The sequence below is a fragment of the Rissa tridactyla genome, chromosome 5 (assembly GCF_028500815.1).
Source record: "Rissa tridactyla isolate bRisTri1 chromosome 5, bRisTri1.patW.cur.20221130, whole genome shotgun sequence".
Taxonomy (NCBI): domain Eukaryota; kingdom Metazoa; phylum Chordata; class Aves; order Charadriiformes; family Laridae; genus Rissa; species Rissa tridactyla.
This window is the reverse complement of record NC_071470.1, coordinates 48,694,155-48,713,514: the sequence shown is the minus strand read 5'-3', so window position 1 is coordinate 48,713,514 and position 19,360 is coordinate 48,694,155. Positions and strand designations below refer to the sequence as shown.

General features: G+C 37.4%; 1 protein-coding gene across 6 annotated transcripts in view; it reads right to left on the bottom strand.

Moving 5' to 3' along the window:
- Nucleotides 1-19,360, bottom strand: part of FBXW7 (F-box and WD repeat domain containing 7) — a 183,090-nt gene that overhangs the window by 95,554 nt on the left and 68,176 nt on the right. For 5 of the 6 annotated variants that reach the window (XM_054202204.1, XM_054202202.1, XM_054202205.1 and 2 more), the window contains one exon: nt 7,774-8,328. In XM_054202204.1, coding sequence (XP_054058179.1) covers nt 7,774-8,259 — 486 coding nt within the window. In that variant the 5' untranslated portion in view covers nt 8,260-8,328. Of the gene's footprint in view, nt 1-2,578; nt 3,745-7,773; nt 8,329-19,360 lie in introns of those variants that run through there. The other variant, XM_054202201.1, reaches the window with a different exon arrangement.

Here is a 19,360-nt window from a genome sequence, read left to right as displayed (position 1 = left end):
TAAATTGTCACAGTAAGGCAAAAGTAATTCTGACAGACAGTTGTAAAGACCATTTATTGTTTACCTTGAGTCATTTACTTATTTAACTCATTATATTTAGTGCTGTAGTTCAGAATAACCAAGGAAGAAGAAAATTTGCCAGTTCCTAAGCTTTTAAAGAAAGCAATGCAAAAGAAGCTTTAATTAAAAAGGAGAATCCCAGGGAGAAGCAAAAGGAAAAAAGTTATATTGCTAATGTATTTTAATATTTTTTTTAACAATCAGAGCAATTCTTAACCTATATCCTTTTTGACACAGCTTTAGCCGAATTATTCCTTAGTTTAAAAACTCCTTAAAGCATTGACTGTTAAGGCAACTCAGGAGACGAAAGGCATGAAGACTCTACATACCCTATGTGTGATCCCAGCAAAAAAAAGATGAAAAAAAAGAATCTCTTTATCGTATAAAGTTTTTCTCCTGTGAACTCCTAGCAGAGAACTATATACTCCATTCTTATCACACAAGCCATCTGAAAATGTTTAATACTTCTCTTTAAAGGAAATATTCCTACATCATTTCATACACTGGAAACAGATTTCTTCACAAATGAGAAATATTGAGTCCTTCTGCTCCAGTTGTATGTATTCCCCAGACTTAAAAAACACGCTTCAAGTTTTTAGTTGCAAGGGCAGTGAAAACCTTTGCAAAGGAACACTGCATAAGTCTCCGTAGGGCTGCAGCAAAGCAATAGCAGCCCCCTCTGCTGCTCAGAATAGGAAAAAAAATATTAACATACACTGTTAGAATAACACCACCCCACCTACACACAATATTCCAACCTTCTCTCAATTGTGTGTACTGCCTGTACACAAAGCAAAAAACTACTTCCAGGGATCAGCATTTCTCTAATCATCCTTTATTTCCCCCTATCCCTACAAGGCTTTTAGTCTATTAACATTCTGACAATAACTGCAGACTTTGACACAGGAGTCCCTCTTCACTTCACATATACACAAACTGCTTAACACAATCTTAAATTTTCTTTGCTTTTAAAAATTAATGCTATCTTTCTGTAAAAAGCCAAAAATCACTGAAAAAAATAAATCCTTTATATCCTTGTGGCTCTATGTACTAGCTTGGACCAAGCACTTCACAGTAAAAAAACCTGTCCCAGTCTGCGCTATTTGAGAGCTCAAAGCTACGTATGTGAGCGTGGCTTTAGATTTGTTTCAGAACTTGACATGGACGTCCTGTTCTAGCTCCACTGAAGTTAACCCAGCTTATTCATTCTGTCTCTTCCTCCTCCATTCTCCGGGGTCAACAAACAAGCAAGAAAAGAGCACCATTACTTACACACTCACACCCAGTGACTTACAGCCAAACAGACAGTATGGTACCCGGAATCAGAAGATGCTGCAATCAAAGCACATCTTTTTTACAAGAAAATTAAGCTGCTTCTCAGCTTTTACCATTGTTATATGTAATATATGTTATATATGAAAGGCATCTATTAAAAAAATCATCTTACTACCTTTAGCAACGAAGGAAATACTCAAATATGGCAACTGCTGAAGGGGTATCAAAGTGGTTTTTGTGGTTGTAGATCCAACTATACCAGAATTTTTCATCTTCATTTAGCTAATCTGTTTTCTGGTTCTTAGGAAGCTCCGGTTAACCGACAAAGCAATCACCGACTCAGCCCACAATCCTGCAACAAGCAAACCTGCATTTGAAGAGGACACTAATTCGGAAATTTAGCGGAGGGTTCTGCACACAGAATGTCTGACTGCTATTGAGGAGTCACCATCACAATCCAAACAGTTGGCACACAGATATCATTTCACGTTCATATACCCTAATTTGCTAAGTTTCATGACAGACTCAATAGAAGAAAAGGAAATAAATGTTGAAGAGAATCTCCCACAGATGGGCTCAAACGCTCCTTCAGACATCCCTCCAGACAAGCAGAGCACCCAAATGTGTTTCCTGAAACCCATAACAAGAAAAATGGCCACACACCAGTTAACAATCCTCAGGCTCTACCTGCTCAATTGGATTTTAAAATTCAGGTCCCTACAGAATACATGAAAGTACCTTTAGTGCCTTCTGGTGTGTATTCTCCCCTCAAAACACAATTTGTGGAGAAATATGAAATGGCTCCTGGAATCCCACCTCGAATGGGAGGGCGTGGTATGAAAAGAAGTTCTATGAAAATTCAAGATGGTGTCTGCCTAAAGTGACAGGCATGCTTTTAAGATGAAAGAGGGCTGCTATTTGCATATCTCCCAACAACTCTTTCCTACGTGTACAATATAACTTTTTGCCATGAACACAGTAAATCACATCTTCTGGTTTCTGTATAATCTGCAGATTTTTTTCCTCTTTTCACAGAGACCAACTTCAAGCATGCAAGGGGGGAGTAAGAAAGGAAACATGCCTTGATAGCACAGTTTGACCCAGAGCACATCTATACCTGCCTCTGGAAATCTCACACTTGCTAGTCTGATATGAAGTAGTTATTTTGCTTAATCATAGAAAACTGTGACAATATTTGCTGGAACGAATGCAGCTAATGCTTCTCAGGAATTCATGGGGTTAATTTTGTTTTTTGTTTTTTTGTTTTTTTTTTTTTTTTTTTTTTTTTAACTTGGTTGTTTCCTAACTAAGGTGGCTTCACCATTAGACACATTTAATATTAGAAGTACTATGTAATCTAGAATCTTAGATAGAGATAAATTAATGCAATGTAGAATTTTAGATAAAGAAAAACTAACAGCACAAAGTTCAATTCACGGTAGCTTGGGTATAAGTGATCATGACTTTCTTCCCCGCTTCCAAAATACATCAAATCCAAGCCAACGCTAAATGAATCTGTAAAGTATTTTAACTTTTTACAAACAATTTCTAAGATAATCAAGAAGGCAATATTCCTCCAAATAAGAAAAGTTCACAACAATTAAAGAAAACCAACTCATCTTGCTGAAAACTGAAAGCCTCAATTAAAAACAAAAAATTTAAGTATATTGAAGATGACAGTCACTAATATTTAAAAACTACAAAACTGGGAGTTGTAGAAACAGTTAAGCAAACTAAAAGACACACAAAAATGGAATGAGTTAGAGATTATATATATTATGATCAAAATTATTTTTAAGAATTAGAACAATCAAAATATTTCTGGAATGTCAACTAAACCTAATGATACATAGAAAAAAAATTTGAAAAAGGAAACAGAGTACAACCTGGATATCCACAGGCTGAAACCCAGTCCGAGATAAAAATAATGCAATGGTTGACATAGAATAGAATTAACAGCACTGATGCCAATTTTTCCATAAAAACATACTGGTTGTCACCCATGTCATAAACACCAGTTTTGATAAAGATAAAATATTGCTGGCATGATATATTTGTTAATACTACAATTTCTAGAGTATGAACAGAGGCAGACAAACAATTTAAATCTAAAATAAGCAAGAATGTTAATTTACATGAGCTATTCCCCAGTGACGGTGACTACCAGTAATACTTTCTTGTCCTTGCAATACTACAGAATGCCACATGTACTGAGAGATAAATGCACGTAAGAGCAGTTGCTATGAAATATGTGATGCACTGCAAATGTATTTGTTCGCCTATATTGTGATTAATTGTTACATGACCATACTTTAGGAACTCACGCAACAGAAAGTCATCACAGAGGACTGGAAATGGATGCCACAAATATGATGCAATCAGTGAAGAATCAGCATCAAGCGCTTGTTTCTGTAAGAGTCACGCACATATTATTTACTTTGCCCTCCTGTGCTATTTAATATTTTTATATAACAGACATGACAGCATTTGATAGGCCAGATCAATGCAAGCAAAAAATAACAAACAGTAAAGGATCTGATGAGGTACACTGGATGTGACAAAACTCTAGTCACTTTAACACAACCAAGCGTCAACTCTCATATGTAGGTACAAAGGACACAGGCCATACTTAGAGCACACAAGGCTCTCTGAAAAAGGCTTGCATCATGTTAGACAAATCAGTCGAACATGAAATCCCAATGTAATGCTGCAGTCAAAAGTGTTAACGGAATCGTTTGTTATATAAACAATTAAAATTTGTTCATGCTGTATATTTACCTGTCATTGGCACAGTTGCTACCAGAGTTTTAATCTCAGTTGTGATATCCATGATTCAAGATGGATGTTCAAAAATCAGAGAGAGCATTCAGGGAAGTATCATAACGAGAACAAAAAAATAGAAAGATATGCCCAATGGACACAGGATCCTTATTATTTACTTTTAAGAGCCCTTTCAGGGTGAACTTAATTGCTTTATGTATGCAAGGGAAAAAAACCCCTCTTGTTAAACAGCTCTTCAGTGCAACAGGAAAATAATAAATGGTAATGGTCAAAAAAAGACTAACAACAGGAAGAAGGCAGAGTAGAGTAAAGGTGCAGAAGTTTAGACACTGATGATAACTAACAAGCTATTAACCTAGGCTTGAGATAGATTTGTCTTGCTGGACTGTTTCCTGTTTTCAAATGGTGAAATTTTTCTAAAAATACACTTTAGCTTGTGCAGAAGTCAATACAGGCAGCCTAACATTTTATGCAGGAAATGGTAACAGGTAACCACAAGGACCCTTCTGGATTCCTGAGTGTTGCTGGTGAATGTAATGAAGACACTCCTGAACCACCGGCCTTTTCATTTCAAGTCCACATGCCCTTTAGTCATAACGTTTTCACATTATGGCAACAATCACCTCAGTCATTTGCACAGAGTAGTAATATGAGTTAAGTATTTATATATAGTTTTATATGTGTATTATATAAACATTACCAAAAACATGAATAGCTATAAGATGCATATATACATATAATGGGTTTGATGCTTCTGGTGAAGTTTATCAGGTAGAAGAACACAGCTAGCTTGCTGCTGTCAAGTGGAAGTCCAGGTGACAGGCGGCAAACGCAAGCAGCATACTTTGTTGTGTTATGTGGGAACCTTGCCATTTCCTTCCTTCACCGCACAGGATCCCGCAGGCCAATAAGCAAAAAAGTAGTCAGATTAGAAAGGGACTTTATTCAGTACTTTATGAGGAAAGGAATAAAAAGTAGAAGGACGAGGAGATATCAAAAAGTTGAGATGAGTTGCACGACACCTACGGCAGTAGCAGTTGCTATTTTATTGAGTCTCGCTATTATCTCTTCGTATTTGTTAGTGATGAAAACTGTATGTTGCCAATATTGCTACATACAACCAGACTAAAGTAGCAACTGTGTTGGATCAGGAATGTATGCTTCCCAGGAGCCAGGCACACGAACAGTAAGTAGCAGACTGAGCCGTCACAGACGATGCTGGCGGCGCACAGCAAGTTTCACGGGAGCACAGCATATGGCAAGGGAGCAGCTAATTCAGCCGGAGTCATGAGAACTGTACTAGACTACAGATGCTGAGAAGCATATCTGAAAAGCTAAAATAAGTCTATCAGGTTCAGGTCTCCTAGGATGAGTCTATCTTCAACAGGTAGAACCAAAAACAACGTCTGGAGCTGGTGAGTCTACAAACATGCCTTTTTCTTCTCAAAAGCCGCATCTTAATGAATCATGTTTATTTTTACTCTGGTAATTCATTCATGCTGCAGCACAGCTATCTTTCTACAACATTTCTTAACACAGAATGTGTTCCTATGGTTAAAAGTTGGTTTATTAATGAATTGGAAACAATAATGTTGCATTATGTCAGTCTTACTGTGTAACCATGAGCTAGAGCAGTGTCGGCTCCAGCAGCTTTCAAACCTGTGCTGATCCTTCATGTACGCAGTTAAAACTACATAAAATAGAGCTGCACCATGAATCAAGAACAATTCTCAAATAAGGTTCGCTACCTAGCTCCCCAACAGTTCTTGCAGGAGCACAGCCTGGGGACGGAGCACAGACAACAATGGCCAGCACTGCACGGAAGCAATACGCAAAGCAACTATCAGACCCCACAGAAATTGTGCTTCTATATATAAAAAAAAAAAATAATAATCTGACAGCTTCCTTCAGGCTAAACCAGCTTGTTTCAGTTTATGTCAAATACACCTTAAAAAAAAGAAGAAAAAACTTGCATTCATTATCAGACATAAGAAAAAAAACCTGACCACCACTGAAAACTACGCTCTGCTCTATCTGTATATAATTTGAGTATGGTTATTTACAAAACACTTCAAAAAGTTTCCAATTCAGAAACTTAAAAACATATTTTTGAGTGTAAGCATTTCCTACATGAAATATCGAGTCCCTACTGGATGCAAGTTGTTATATGATACTCAGTAAGTAATACTACATCTAGGAAAACCAAAGCAGAAACAAAAACAAGAATCTGAGTTGTAGAAAGCCACTTGAATGACATGAAATATGGTACTATTTCACTCCAAATTAGAAAGAATATACTTCAGTACCTTGAACAGTAGAATTATCAATAGAAAATTATATAATTTACCAAAATCTCATGTGAAAACATTATGACTTTTCAAAAATCGAAGATGTTAGCTGAGATACTTTAAACACACAGGTGAATTGCATAATAATCGCTATTACCAAAAACATATTTGTTAAAACATATTGCTGCAGCTTGCAGAAGCAAATGCTTATCCTATTTACCTGTTCTAGTGCATCTTCCAGACTGATTCTCCATCTCTATACATGGATGTTCATACTCAAACACACAGGGAACCCTGTTAACTTATGTTAACTGATTTTTTTGTGGGTTTATTTTGGTTTACATCACGGTTTTTTTTCTTTTAAAGTACATTGTAAAAATTTGAGTGGTTTTTGTCATTTTGTTTTTTGAAAGGTGAGAGGAGACTAGGTGTTCTATTACTAATTAATGATTAAGAAAGAAAAATTAGTACATAGACTTAGGAACAACATTATTCCACAAAAACACTTACCAGCTCCTCTTTTTTATTAGTCAGTATCCCCTCTTTCATTATTCTTTCAGATTTTGCTGCTGCTAAGAGTTAAGAGATTTCCTATGTCCTAAAGAATTTGAAAAATACGCTGAACTGCCAATATACACTGGAGTTTATAACCCAAAAACCTTTTTTTTTTTTTTAATCTAAAATGTTAGGTCATACAAGTAGCAATAAAAAATACGAATATTTATTTCCAAATTCTTATTCCACATCAGAAGTTCTCAACGACCATTGCACACAATTTACAAGGTCCTCACGAGCAGGATACTATATGACATTATGTAATGACTTTGTAACTGAATGACTGGCTAATGCACTTTTGTTTTTAACCTATATTTTGTCAATGAACTCACTATAACCTGGCCAGAAGAAAGAACCTGATGTTTCTATAATATTCCACCCTATTTTTTTCATTACAATGTTTTCACCTAAGTGAACCAGATATTCTCGGAGAACACCACATATCCACGATTGCTTACCTTCCTTCTTGCCTGCTTTGAGAAGGAAAAAATCATAAATAATGCTGGGAGGGTCTTAATAAGTGTGTGAATTAGCATGTAAAAATATTTATAAAGAAACACCTTGATCTTTTGAACATAGTCATCAGAGCTCTGTTCCTTAAAACATATAGGCACATTTGTTCATGTCAAATGCATGCAAAAAATTTGATTATTAACAGTTAAAACAGTATAGTTTGTGGACTGCATAATGAGCTCTTCAGGAAGTAAAATCTTTGCTTCATTGTAAAACTTTAGTTTAAGTTAAACATGCAAATTATTTTCCAAAATCCAGAGTTAATGAGGATTAAGAACATAAGAAAAAGGTAGTTTCTCACCTTTGTCTTTATGTAGAATGGCGATGACTGGTGAATGGGCAAGTCCACAAGGCTATTGGAATTTGTGACACTGTTACTGTTAGCGTGTTCATCTTCTCTACTGCTGTCATCAGACTGATCGAAGTCATCGCTCTCCTGGTCCATTTCCTCCTCCTCTTCCACCTCCTCCTCTTGATCACCAGCATGTTCGTCATCTTCTTCCTCTTGGTTACAAGTGGATTCTTCATCCACTGTAATAAGTCTATTGTTATTTTCTTCTAACTGTTCCTGCTGAGACTCATGCCTGTCATCAAATCCAGGTTCTTCTCCTATCTCCCCATTCCTCCCAATGTGCTGTTCCTCTTGTTGTCGTCTTTGCTGCTGCTCCTCCTCTTCTACAACCCGATTCATCTGTTCCTCATCTACTTGGCTTGAGGAAGCATTACCTCGAAGAGATCCACCAGTTCGTCGCCTCTTGCTGCCCACAGAGAGCAGTTCCTGATTCATTTCCAAAAGCCAGCTTGCTACTTCTTGGACCTTGGCTAGGCTATCTGAAGATGCAAATGCTTTCACATTCTAAGGAGACAAAAAAAAAGAAAAAATGGGAAGTTACAAAAGCTAAGTTTTTAATGCTTTATCTAATAAAAAATGTATTTCATTGTATTACTCCTGACAACTTCAAATTCCAAGAAACAAGGAATAAGAAGAATGGTTAAATGAGACTCTGAGAAGTTAAAAAAAATGTCAAATTTAGGTGCATGTTAATAGAAATTGAAAAATACTAAAGCAATTTACAAATATCCACACATTCAGCTACACATGTGCGTGCAAGCAATATACGAAACCAGCGGGATATAACACAGTCTAGCTAGATCTTAAATTTGGTATTAGACTTCTAGCTACACAACCTTTCAGGCTGGCACATTGTGACTCCAGTTCCCCCAGATTCTAGTGATGCGTTAAGTAGGTGAAGTCAGACAGGAACTCAACAAGCAGTCAATTCACAGGTTGCACATGAAAATATGTGCAAAGAGAAAATAACTAGCTTTTTCATTGTGTATAGAACCTCTGTCCTTGGGTGTCCATAGACCACCCCACACACTCAGCAGGCTACACTGCGAGAGACTCAGAAAGTGCAACAATATGATACTGGAAGGGAGCACGACTTCTGAGTGAGCAGTAAAGGATATAAGTTTCCATAAGCACTTCAGTAGAGGAAGATATCCTCACCTTTCCCAACCTCATCCCCCTCACCTTCCTTTTTTTAGAAAGTCCTCCATCTCTTATAGTTTAAAAAAAAAATCAAAACAAAAAAACCCTAGAGCCTTGGATGATGGAGGTGTGGAACAGATAAACCCCAACTTTGCTCCACAACATTTGTAAAAACATTCAACTTAACAGTGAAGAGGGAAGAAAGTACCAGAAACCACGGCTCTAAGGTAATTTTCATTGTGTTGTACCATAAAAGCCACAGAAACGCATTTACAGATGTTTTTCAAGTCTTTCATTGAGAAGGATTTGTAGACGGGATTCTGCACACTTGTTCCCTCTTCCTCAGGGAAACGTTACTTACATCCCAAAAACGTGGTTCTCAAGTTTCCACATATCTACCCAGACGACAACTGCTGCCAAATAAAACTTTATGAGCTCAAAAGCTGGATATATATTCCATAGAAAGTGTCCACTAGCAATTAGCTCCAATCAGTGAATTGGAAGCTAACACTAGAAGACAATTAAGCTCCACACATCAAGACAAAGACGTGATGGAAGCAAGCAGAGGCTGTGCCAACTCCTGCTTTTACCAGTGGAAAAAAAAGCATTAGGGCACTGGGGTGCACATGACCCAAACCAGAAGCTGACGACTCCAACCTTGAGTGCAAGGGCCATCAAAAGTGAATGTGTTTAATTTTGTATATATAGTAAGTAGCACTTGAGAAAGAGTGTACTCTTCATGGCATCGAAGAGAAATGTTTTCACATAACATTTTTCCCCAAAGCCCAGAAACCTTAGCATATTGGAGTGATGTTTAATAACTCGCTTTCATCAAATGTCAAATTTGGTTACATATATAATCTGAGGATAGTACAACCTATTTATCAGGCTTGCTACACAGTTTGGGCATTATGAACGTGACAACACTGCATCTTATTTTCTCATGGAAAGAGAAAATATTTGGATTTTTTGAAGCATTAAGTCATGTAAATATCAATAATCAAAAAAAAAAGACCAAACGAGATTTACATCTTCACAATCTAGCAATTTTAGCTTCCACCACAAATAACTCTCTAAATAGCCATGAATGCAGCTTAAAAGTTTTAATTGCGCTTTTTCAGTATCAACAACACTATTTCAAATATGTGCATCAATTATTGGTTCAGGCTTGACAAATTGCAAATGCTGCATTTGTTTCCATAATTTAATACATACTTTTAATTTGTATCTATAAGCAACCAACATGAAAGGTCGGCATTGAAATACTTAAGGAATAAAATGCATGATTCTGCTAAATGCTTAGGTGACAAAAGTAACACTACTGTTACTGTTAATATACCCAAATAAAATTCCAGTCCATTAAAAAAATATGAACATACACTATATATTTTTAATTATTCCTACATTTTTGTAGTGACCATCAGTTCACAAAATTAGCTCCAGTCATAACTGATTTCAGTTTTACTCTGTATTTGCACAAATAAACTCGTTTTTTCCAGAAGCCTGTAACATGCATTATCAAAATTTAATTACAAGCAGTGCTACATCAGATATCATCAATATGCAAAGAGGTGATGCATTTGCTAAAGAACAGATGGATGTACATTATCTGAGAGATTTGAAACATTAAAGCTGCCTTCTGTCACGTAAGTGCTTTCAGAATTAACTACTGTCAGCTAACACACAAGATATGATCATTTCCCTATATACGATAGGAGTAAGACAGGATTATTATTTTGCAGGAAGAAGTGTGTTTACAATTCAACTACCAGAGCACTAAAATGCTGTGTTTTCAGCTAGTACAGTGCCTCATTCATACTCTCAGAGCCCAAAATGACTCAAATTAGCTAAACGCCAGCAGATCCAGAGAGGAAAGCTGTTGCTTTCCTACGCACTTCAGACCGCAAAGAGATTCTTTTAGACAGACACCAAAACATTGCAGTGCAGCGGCAACACTTCTCATAAACATGCAAAACTCATTAAACTCTGTCAACAAGCTGAACGGGGCAACTTCCAGGTAAGTTTCACAACACTTGCAGCTGGTCCGATGAAAAAGCAGAATACAAGGAATCCCTAAGGAAAATGGAAGTCCCTGGGCTGATCCAACTGTAAATTCAGAACTGAAGAATACACCCCCCCATCTATATTGAAGATCAAATGCTGTTTAAGCAGAATTCTTCGGCTTTATCCATTAAATTTGCACAGAAGATAGATTATAAAAATAACCCAGGACTACAGTTGCTCAAAACCACCTGTAAGAAACACCAAGCAACACTGGGAAACTACGGAGAAACTCCTCAGATCTATCTACCGCAACAGGTTGGATTCTGTACTGAGAAGAAAGAGCGACCACTTCACTTCTTGCCTTACTGCCGAAATACCTCTGTCCCTCTAGTAGATACAGAAGTTGTCACACATTTTTGCAGGTTACAAATGTTTAATTGGGGGCGGGGGGGCAGAGAATAATCAGGAAATCTCCATCAGTACTGTTGTTTTTTATTATTCCTTTTTTATCACTTGAAATTTTAAAGAAAAAAAAAAAGGGAAATGAGGTGGGTACAGAGAGGTGGGTGTGAGGGGTAGGGGGAAGTTTGTTTTTTTTAACAAAGCATAGCAGAACTTGTAAAGGTTTTAAAGAATTAACTTTGAAATTAAAGAGTTCGACTGACTTGGATAGTAATCTAAGTTATGTTAATACTGATCATGACAGCAATTAGCAAAAAGACAAAGTAGTTACAGTCACAACATGGCTGATGGGCAGTGGACACTCCCAGAACAAATCTTGAGATTATAGATTTGATGTACAAAAACAATTGGACTAACACAAAAACTTCTGTAGATATTTGATTAAATCCTGCCTAACATATTAATGTAAATAACCCCATAAAAAGCTGATGTATATTTGACTGAGTAATACTGAATTACAATTGAGGAAAATAGAAGGTAAAAAAGGAACATCCCAATCTACCTCCTGAAAGAAAAATAAAAACCTTATAAGCACACTTTGCCCAAGACTGACACTGGTGTGTTGGTAACTTAAAGCTAGGTCTACATCAGCAAGCAGCACAGAGCAGCAGGGGCAGACATGCCAAGCAGAGACTCAGCATCCCGAGGATCTGGGCTCCGGGGAGGGGAAAAGGCTGTTACTTCCAGACCAGCTCTGACCCCCAGAGCCCAAACTGACCCTCACGGCTGGAGCACTACTTCTGGCTTAGTTTCACCCTGAAGGTGCTCTGGGACAGCTGAGGAAGTTATACTTTAAAAGCATGCTCTTGATCTAAATCCAGACTAACACACAGGGGTACACACCAGCCCTGCCAGCCACTCAAGATACGTTAAGCCCATTTGAAAAACATGCACACGAAGAGAATCAAATGCAGCATCAAGCAGGTAGAAATAAAACACACAGCTAACACTGATAACATTGTGGACCATGTTGTATGAAAAAAAGAAAAAAAATTTACTGTACGGCCGTGATAGCTAACAATGCAAAACACTATAAGCAAGCAATCTACATGCTGTATTAAAGAAAACGTTTAACATATTGATCCGATTACTGGCTACACAGTTTGTACATGGGAAAGATTCTGAACAATAGCAAAGCAACAAACCAAAACAGTCCACATGCAATTACTGGAAACTGAAACTATAAAATGCCAAATGAAGAATCCACCACCTATAAAAGAATTATAGGTTATGGTAGTGGACAATTATCTTCAAGCAAGGACTTAACAAAGGCAAGATACTTCAGACAAAGTCACAACTTAAAGTTATGAGCTTTAAACAGAAGTTACAGGAGAATAATTTTGCTGCATTACTCAGTAGCAAACTTGATTATAGTGACAAACTCCTCAAGTCATTAAGATTCTGAGTTGAATACATTGTACAGAAGAGGAAAATAAACAATCCTTCCATATTTCATCAGCACAAAATGTTGATTAGCGCAAGATTAACATACAGCTTTAAAAACTTTCAATAACTTTTCATCAAAATAAAATACATCATTAACAATGCATCTCATTCTACAAGTATGCATGCTTTTTCTACAAACGATAAACTACTACTTCCAAACGTATACACACCTCAAATCTCTTGGTCAGCTCCAAGCTCCAGAACAAATTGGCAGCTAAAAAGATTCTCTGCTCCTGGTCTACTATCACCCTGCCCAGCAAATCTCTGCCGACACTTTGAGAAGCAGCCCACGTGCTGCTATCCTGCTCCCTTTTTCACTCTCTGTAGATTCTCTAACAATCAATTCACGTTGTTTATTCAGTGCGAAGTGGTCAAAGTAACCAACACTAAATGAAAGTGCTCCGCTAATTACTTATTTATGTCAAACGTGAATCTGACAGCACACAAAAAAAACAGATTTAATATTCACTAAATTTTAAAAAAAATACAATTAAAGTTTCCTGTGCAAATTTAAGTAGGCCCAGCTGCCTCTAATCTTCTTGTGTGGCCAGTTAATTATCCCCCTCCCCACCGTAATCTAGCCCCAACTTTGTATCTACCTTCTGAGGCTTTTCGTCAAGTCCTTGTGCCCTGACCTCCCCTCCTGAATGTTTCTGAACACAGACAATTCCAGTTTCCCCACAACATGTGCTCTACTGTAAGATGTCTCTCCTGTTCTCACCTGTCTCTATTAACCCCACAATCCTATTTCAACAGACCTGATCCCTTCTCTCCCTATTTCATCATCCCAACTTACTTTTTTTCTCCCTGGACTGCCTCTTAACACAGTTTCCTCTCTAATCCCATGCCTCAGTCTCCCAATCCCTTTTGGCCCACAGTGCTCCCTTACAGTCCCAAACACTTTGCTCCAGTCTGATCCATTCCCCGCCGAAAGTGAATGGATTTAGACGAGGGACAATAGCTGACAATACATGGGTAGTAAGAGCACAACAGAGCAATGTCCCTTACTATCAGTTATGGGGACAAACACACAGAAGCCATTAAAAAGAAAACTTTGTTTTAACACTGGGCTGGAAGGCCAAGGGCTAAAGAGGACCTATCACGTAATCCTACCTCTTTTGGTGGACACAGGTAATGTATTTAATATAGGATAAAATAAGAAATAGCACACAAAACCCACTACAGAATAAGATCACAAAAGTAGTTTAGGAAATAAGTAATTGCTGTAAGAATTTACGTATATTTAGCAGTACTTAAACTGAATGGTGTAAAGAAATATCAGAGATAGAAGAGAGATGAATAGAACTTTCATGAGCAAAAGTTTAGAATAAACAGCTTGAGCTACAAGCAGTCAACATACTTTTTGTTTAGATGATGATAAAATATGTATGATCATGCCTAATTACTTTATGCAGTTTAAGATATTTTATATCACTAAGAAGAGTCCAGCACTCAGATTGTTTCTGACCTTCAGCTACATTCATACATAGATTTCCATCTGCACATGTCCAAACCCTCCTTAAAACTCAACTGTTGAATCAAAGATAATATTTTTTTGTTTAACAGGTCTTTGTCCTCTTCTCTTTACATTTATTTTTTCCATAGTGTTTCCATATGACCTCCATTTATGCACATTTAACATCATCACAGAACATCAACTTCTAATGTTCAGTCTTTACTCAGAAACAAGTAACACTGTATTGCCTGAGTAAGTGGATGAACAAAACTCTTTTCAGCTGTTACTGTAAAAGCCCAGTCTCTTTGACACAGGTTCACTTAACCCTCACAGACAGTGACTGTAGGCAGAGAGGGGGAAAAGCTGCAAAAGGTGCAACATGCTTTCTTGCTGTATACAGGCAGCGCACACACAGATTCATCCCATTCACGTGGGCAACACAACGACCTGCGGGGTTCATGCCCACACAAACACAGAATCTGGATGTGTTACAGCTAAAAATTAAAAAATTAAAGCAATCAGCACATAACAGGAAAAGAGGAAACCACTGATTTTTTTCTTCTGTAAACACTTCTCCATAAGTAACTCATGACCGTAATTCCTGTATTTGACAGTTTTAAAAAATTGCCTGCATTTTCCTTGTTCCAAAAAGGAGAAAAATATCACAGCAAATAATTAGTGAATAGTGTGTTACACAAGTTATGTTTTTACCTTAAAATTGGACACTTAAGAAAACACGAATTACTGTGAAGTACTGTGGTAAGGATGGGGTGGAGATAAGAAGGAAATGCAAAAGTGACCCATGAGGAAATTGTTGAAAGCCTCCACCACCCAGTAATAAGAAAACTGTACTAAAAAAAAAAAAGAAATTGAGAGTCCTTTTCCTCAAAGCCATATCCAAACTGACAAGTTATTAACACCGGTACAGTGTTATTGAAGAAGTGGGGAGCTCATGTCTGTTTATCAAGAATCCTGTTCATACCTCTTAGCTCCCTGAAAAGCAAGACCAACATTAGAAGTACAAAAGTTACTCCTTATTTTTAATTCTGCATTGTTATGTTTTCATCAAGAAGAGTGAATGGATATAATTTAGAATTAAATAATTTAAATTCCTTGAAAGATATCATGGGAGGCAACAATCCACAGTAGGAGGAGATCAGTATTATCACTGATCTTACTGTGTTCATATAAACAATCACGTTATTTTTAGTAGTTACATTAATAATGACTGTTATACAGAAGATGGCTGGTTTTTCTTTTCACTAACAACTCTAAAGAAAAAGAATTAAGCTGTAAAATGTGACAAGTTAACTATCATGTGTGACTAATCAAAGGCTTCTCTTCCCTTTTCTCAGAAGAGGGAAAGCAGAAAAAAAAAGCTTTGAGTTATTTAAAGGGTGCCAAGTTTTGCAGCAACTATTGAAAACAAAACAAGCAAGTTCTCCATATAATCCTCCATGCCTCCACTTAATCTTTAATATCAAGCAATGTCCATTTTCTCATTGACAGGACCTCTGCACTATAAAAGTAAAGCACACAATTTTCAATTACATTGCCTTATCCTTTCTGCTTTGACAACTACACCATTACTTGGGTTCCTGTACTAAAATTTTTACCTTTCTAAATAAAGAATTCTTACCTTGCATAATTAATGAATACCTGTTTTTCACAAATTAGGTTACTACAAGAAGCTTATGCTACTATTGCTAGTGAGATAGCACAAGCACGCTTGTTTGCTCAATTTAGAACAGCAAGTTTTTATCTGTTAGTATTTTGGTCTCATGTAAACTATGCCTTCTGTGCATACTAACAAGGAAGAGTTTCTTGCCAAAAGCAAACATTAGATCATACTTATAGGAACATAAACTGAGCATCTTTAGTTACATTAGTTGAGAAGCACGTGGGCTGAAAAATTCTCAGGTTAGAAAAATAGGCAGGCAGTTTACTATACTCTCTTCAAATTTAAAGATGCTGTTGCATGTCTACTTAGCAAAGGCTAGAAACGTACTAACGGAATCATCACAACTCTTACTTCACAATAGATACACATGTAATACAGTATTTCTCTAAAAAAAAAATAAAAAATATCACAAATCCTCTTACAGTGCAACAAGAGACTAAGCAGTCCTTAACAGGCTTGGATAATTTCAGGGTTCAATTCACTCCTCTTCCCCAAAAGTAAGTAAACAAGGTTTGTAGGTCTGCACTAAGCATTGTGTTTCACTTTCCTACATATGTCTTTCTACCTCCAGACCAGACCACCTATATTCCCTATCATAAAAATCCTCGTGGTCAGTTTTACAGCATCATCAACATCACTGCATGTGGGGAACTCCCTGGCAGCCCAGAATAACTGCTTAGGATGGTTTTACGCACCTTAATGCCTTTCATCCATAGGAAAGGAGCCCGAAGAGCCGCAAGGATGACACTGCTAGTCTTGCTTTCTAGTAGTAAACTTTGGTTAAGCTATACCAGAGTGTTACTGTGTCATGGAAAACTCTGAGTTAACACACAAGTTAAGCTATAGGTACCAACAGAAGGTACTAGAAATCTCAACTACGAAGTCCAGAACAATCATTCAGCAACGTTTATTTTAAGTAAACAGGCAATGGGATTACTATGGAGATACAGCTACTTTCCTCCCAACTATCTAGGCAAACAGGGATTTCATCTAATAAACAAGAAGCAAGATCCAATCACTGAATGCTGAAATGAGAAAAATCCAAATGGAGTTAACTATGAGGATAATTACTCACTGTAATAGCTTACTAGGAAGACAGTAAATTCATCACCACTTTAAGTCTTAAATTAGAAACATACTCCACCTTAGTTTAACGCACTGTTCTGGTTTTGGCTGGGATAGAGTTAATTTTCGTACTAGCAGCTGGTACAGTGCTGTGTTTTGGATTCAGGATGAGAACGTTGATAACACACTAATATTTTAGTTGTTGCTAAGACTTTTCAGCTTCTCATACTGGCCTGCTAACATTCAGAAGGCAGAGGGCACCCAAGAAGCTGGGAGGGGACACAACCTGTACAGATGACCCCAACTGACCGAAGGGATATTCTATGCCATATGATGTCATGCTCAGCATATAAAAGCTAGGGGAAGGAGGAGGAAGGGGGGTACATTTGGAGTTATGGTGTTTGTCCTCCCAAGTAACCATTACACATGATGGAGCCCTGCTTTCCCGCAGATGGCTGAACAATGAATTCCTTGTTTCCCTTTGCTTGCGTGCACAGCTTTTGCTTTACTTATTAAACTATCTTTATCTCAACCCATGAGTTTTCTCACTTTTACTCCTCAGATTCTCTCCCCTACCCCACCAGGGGGGAGTGAGCGAGTGGCTCTGTGGTGCTTAGTTGCCAGCTGGAGTTAAACCATGACACACACACATTCAACGACTGCAGAACACGCAGGACAAGCATAGCTCCCAAGGCACGGCGAGCTGAACACCTCTCCCTGGGAATACACACAAACAAGAGCTGCTGTGGTCACCTCCCTTCTGCTCCCACAGTGACATACAGGCAAAACTGTTGATTAAAACCTGCCTCGTTCCAGTGCAGACCTATTTCACAATCACCAAGCTTAACACACAGGCTAGCACGGTATGGCCAAAACGACCTTAATAAACAATGCCGAATTCCTGAGGCTGGAATACGTTTCTAATGGGGAAACCTACAGACCTGAGCAGTAAGATATGCTAAGCCACTTTATGAATCCATTCACACAGTCTGTTACCTCACGTGGTCCAGCTTTGCAAAGCTGTATCATAAGAGCAATACATAAATAACTTCCAAGCAGAGTTGCTCATTATTAATGCAAACTATTCTCAAGGCAAAAGCAAACCAGCATTTGGCAGCAAGAACACTGCCATTAAGACGTTTGGTCTGAAAACCTCAAAGTGATTTATAGAGTACCCAACTGACTTCTCTGTCTCGGTTTCTTTCCTGTCCACTAATCATAAAAGTCATTTTAGGTACATTTCCCCAAACTATGGATTTTACTGATACTAAATTGTAATTTTACCAGATGGCTGGTGTCAGCTTCTGGCAAAACGGTAGTATGATTTCTTGGACTGAATCTCCAATTCAAATGCTGCAGAAGTGCAGCACAAACAAGCAGACACGCAGAACAGCAGAGATAGCCAAAAATAAAAAAGGTCAACTTAGAACACAGAGCAGAAAAGATGGAGCAAAAAAAGGTCATCTTTAACTCAAGTGGGGGAATAGGCCTTGAGGACAAATAGCAACTAAATTTAGTTGAATTTAAACTTAATTTAGTTAAATTTAAATGGGAAGAAGGAGAGGAGATTAAAACCAAGTACTAAACTCTCCCCTACTTCAGAGCTGTTTGAGATAGACACCTCTAATGTGGAATGACAACACACAAACAGATGGAAATACATATATCCTTTCCATTGAAAAGCATTCTATTGGTTAAAAGACAGCAGGACTGAAACTGAGGAAAGTGAGAATCAAAAGCAGTGACTACAATTTAAGAACATTTGCATTTGAACAATTAAAAAAAGTTTAAAATAAATACCCCCTTTTCAAGCAGCTCTTATACTACCTCTTATCACCAAGAGCAATCAACTCCTTTTTATTCCAAGAAGCTTCAAGGGACAGAACAGTATTTTCAAGCCTCTTAATAATGACTAATGAAGTAAAGGAGAAGCAATGCAGGTTATGCCATGAAAAGTGCAATCCCTTAATTCTGTTCTGATGCAGGCTTCTGCACCAGACTTCTAGAAAAGATTATCAGGTTATTGTAAAAATAAAGAATAGCCTACCAGAGATTAAACAGTCATCTATTAATTCAAACAGTACATATTATTTTTAAAAAACTTTTTTAAAATACCCAGACCTTCTATATTATTCTAAGCCCACAAAGAGATAACAGATAAGGGAAAAAGAACAAAAATCCCAAGTCTTGCCAAGCTATCATCAACATTTTCTACCTCAAGATCCATAGTGGACAATGCTTATTTCCAGACTACTGCCAAAAATTTCTATTTTAATTTCCTG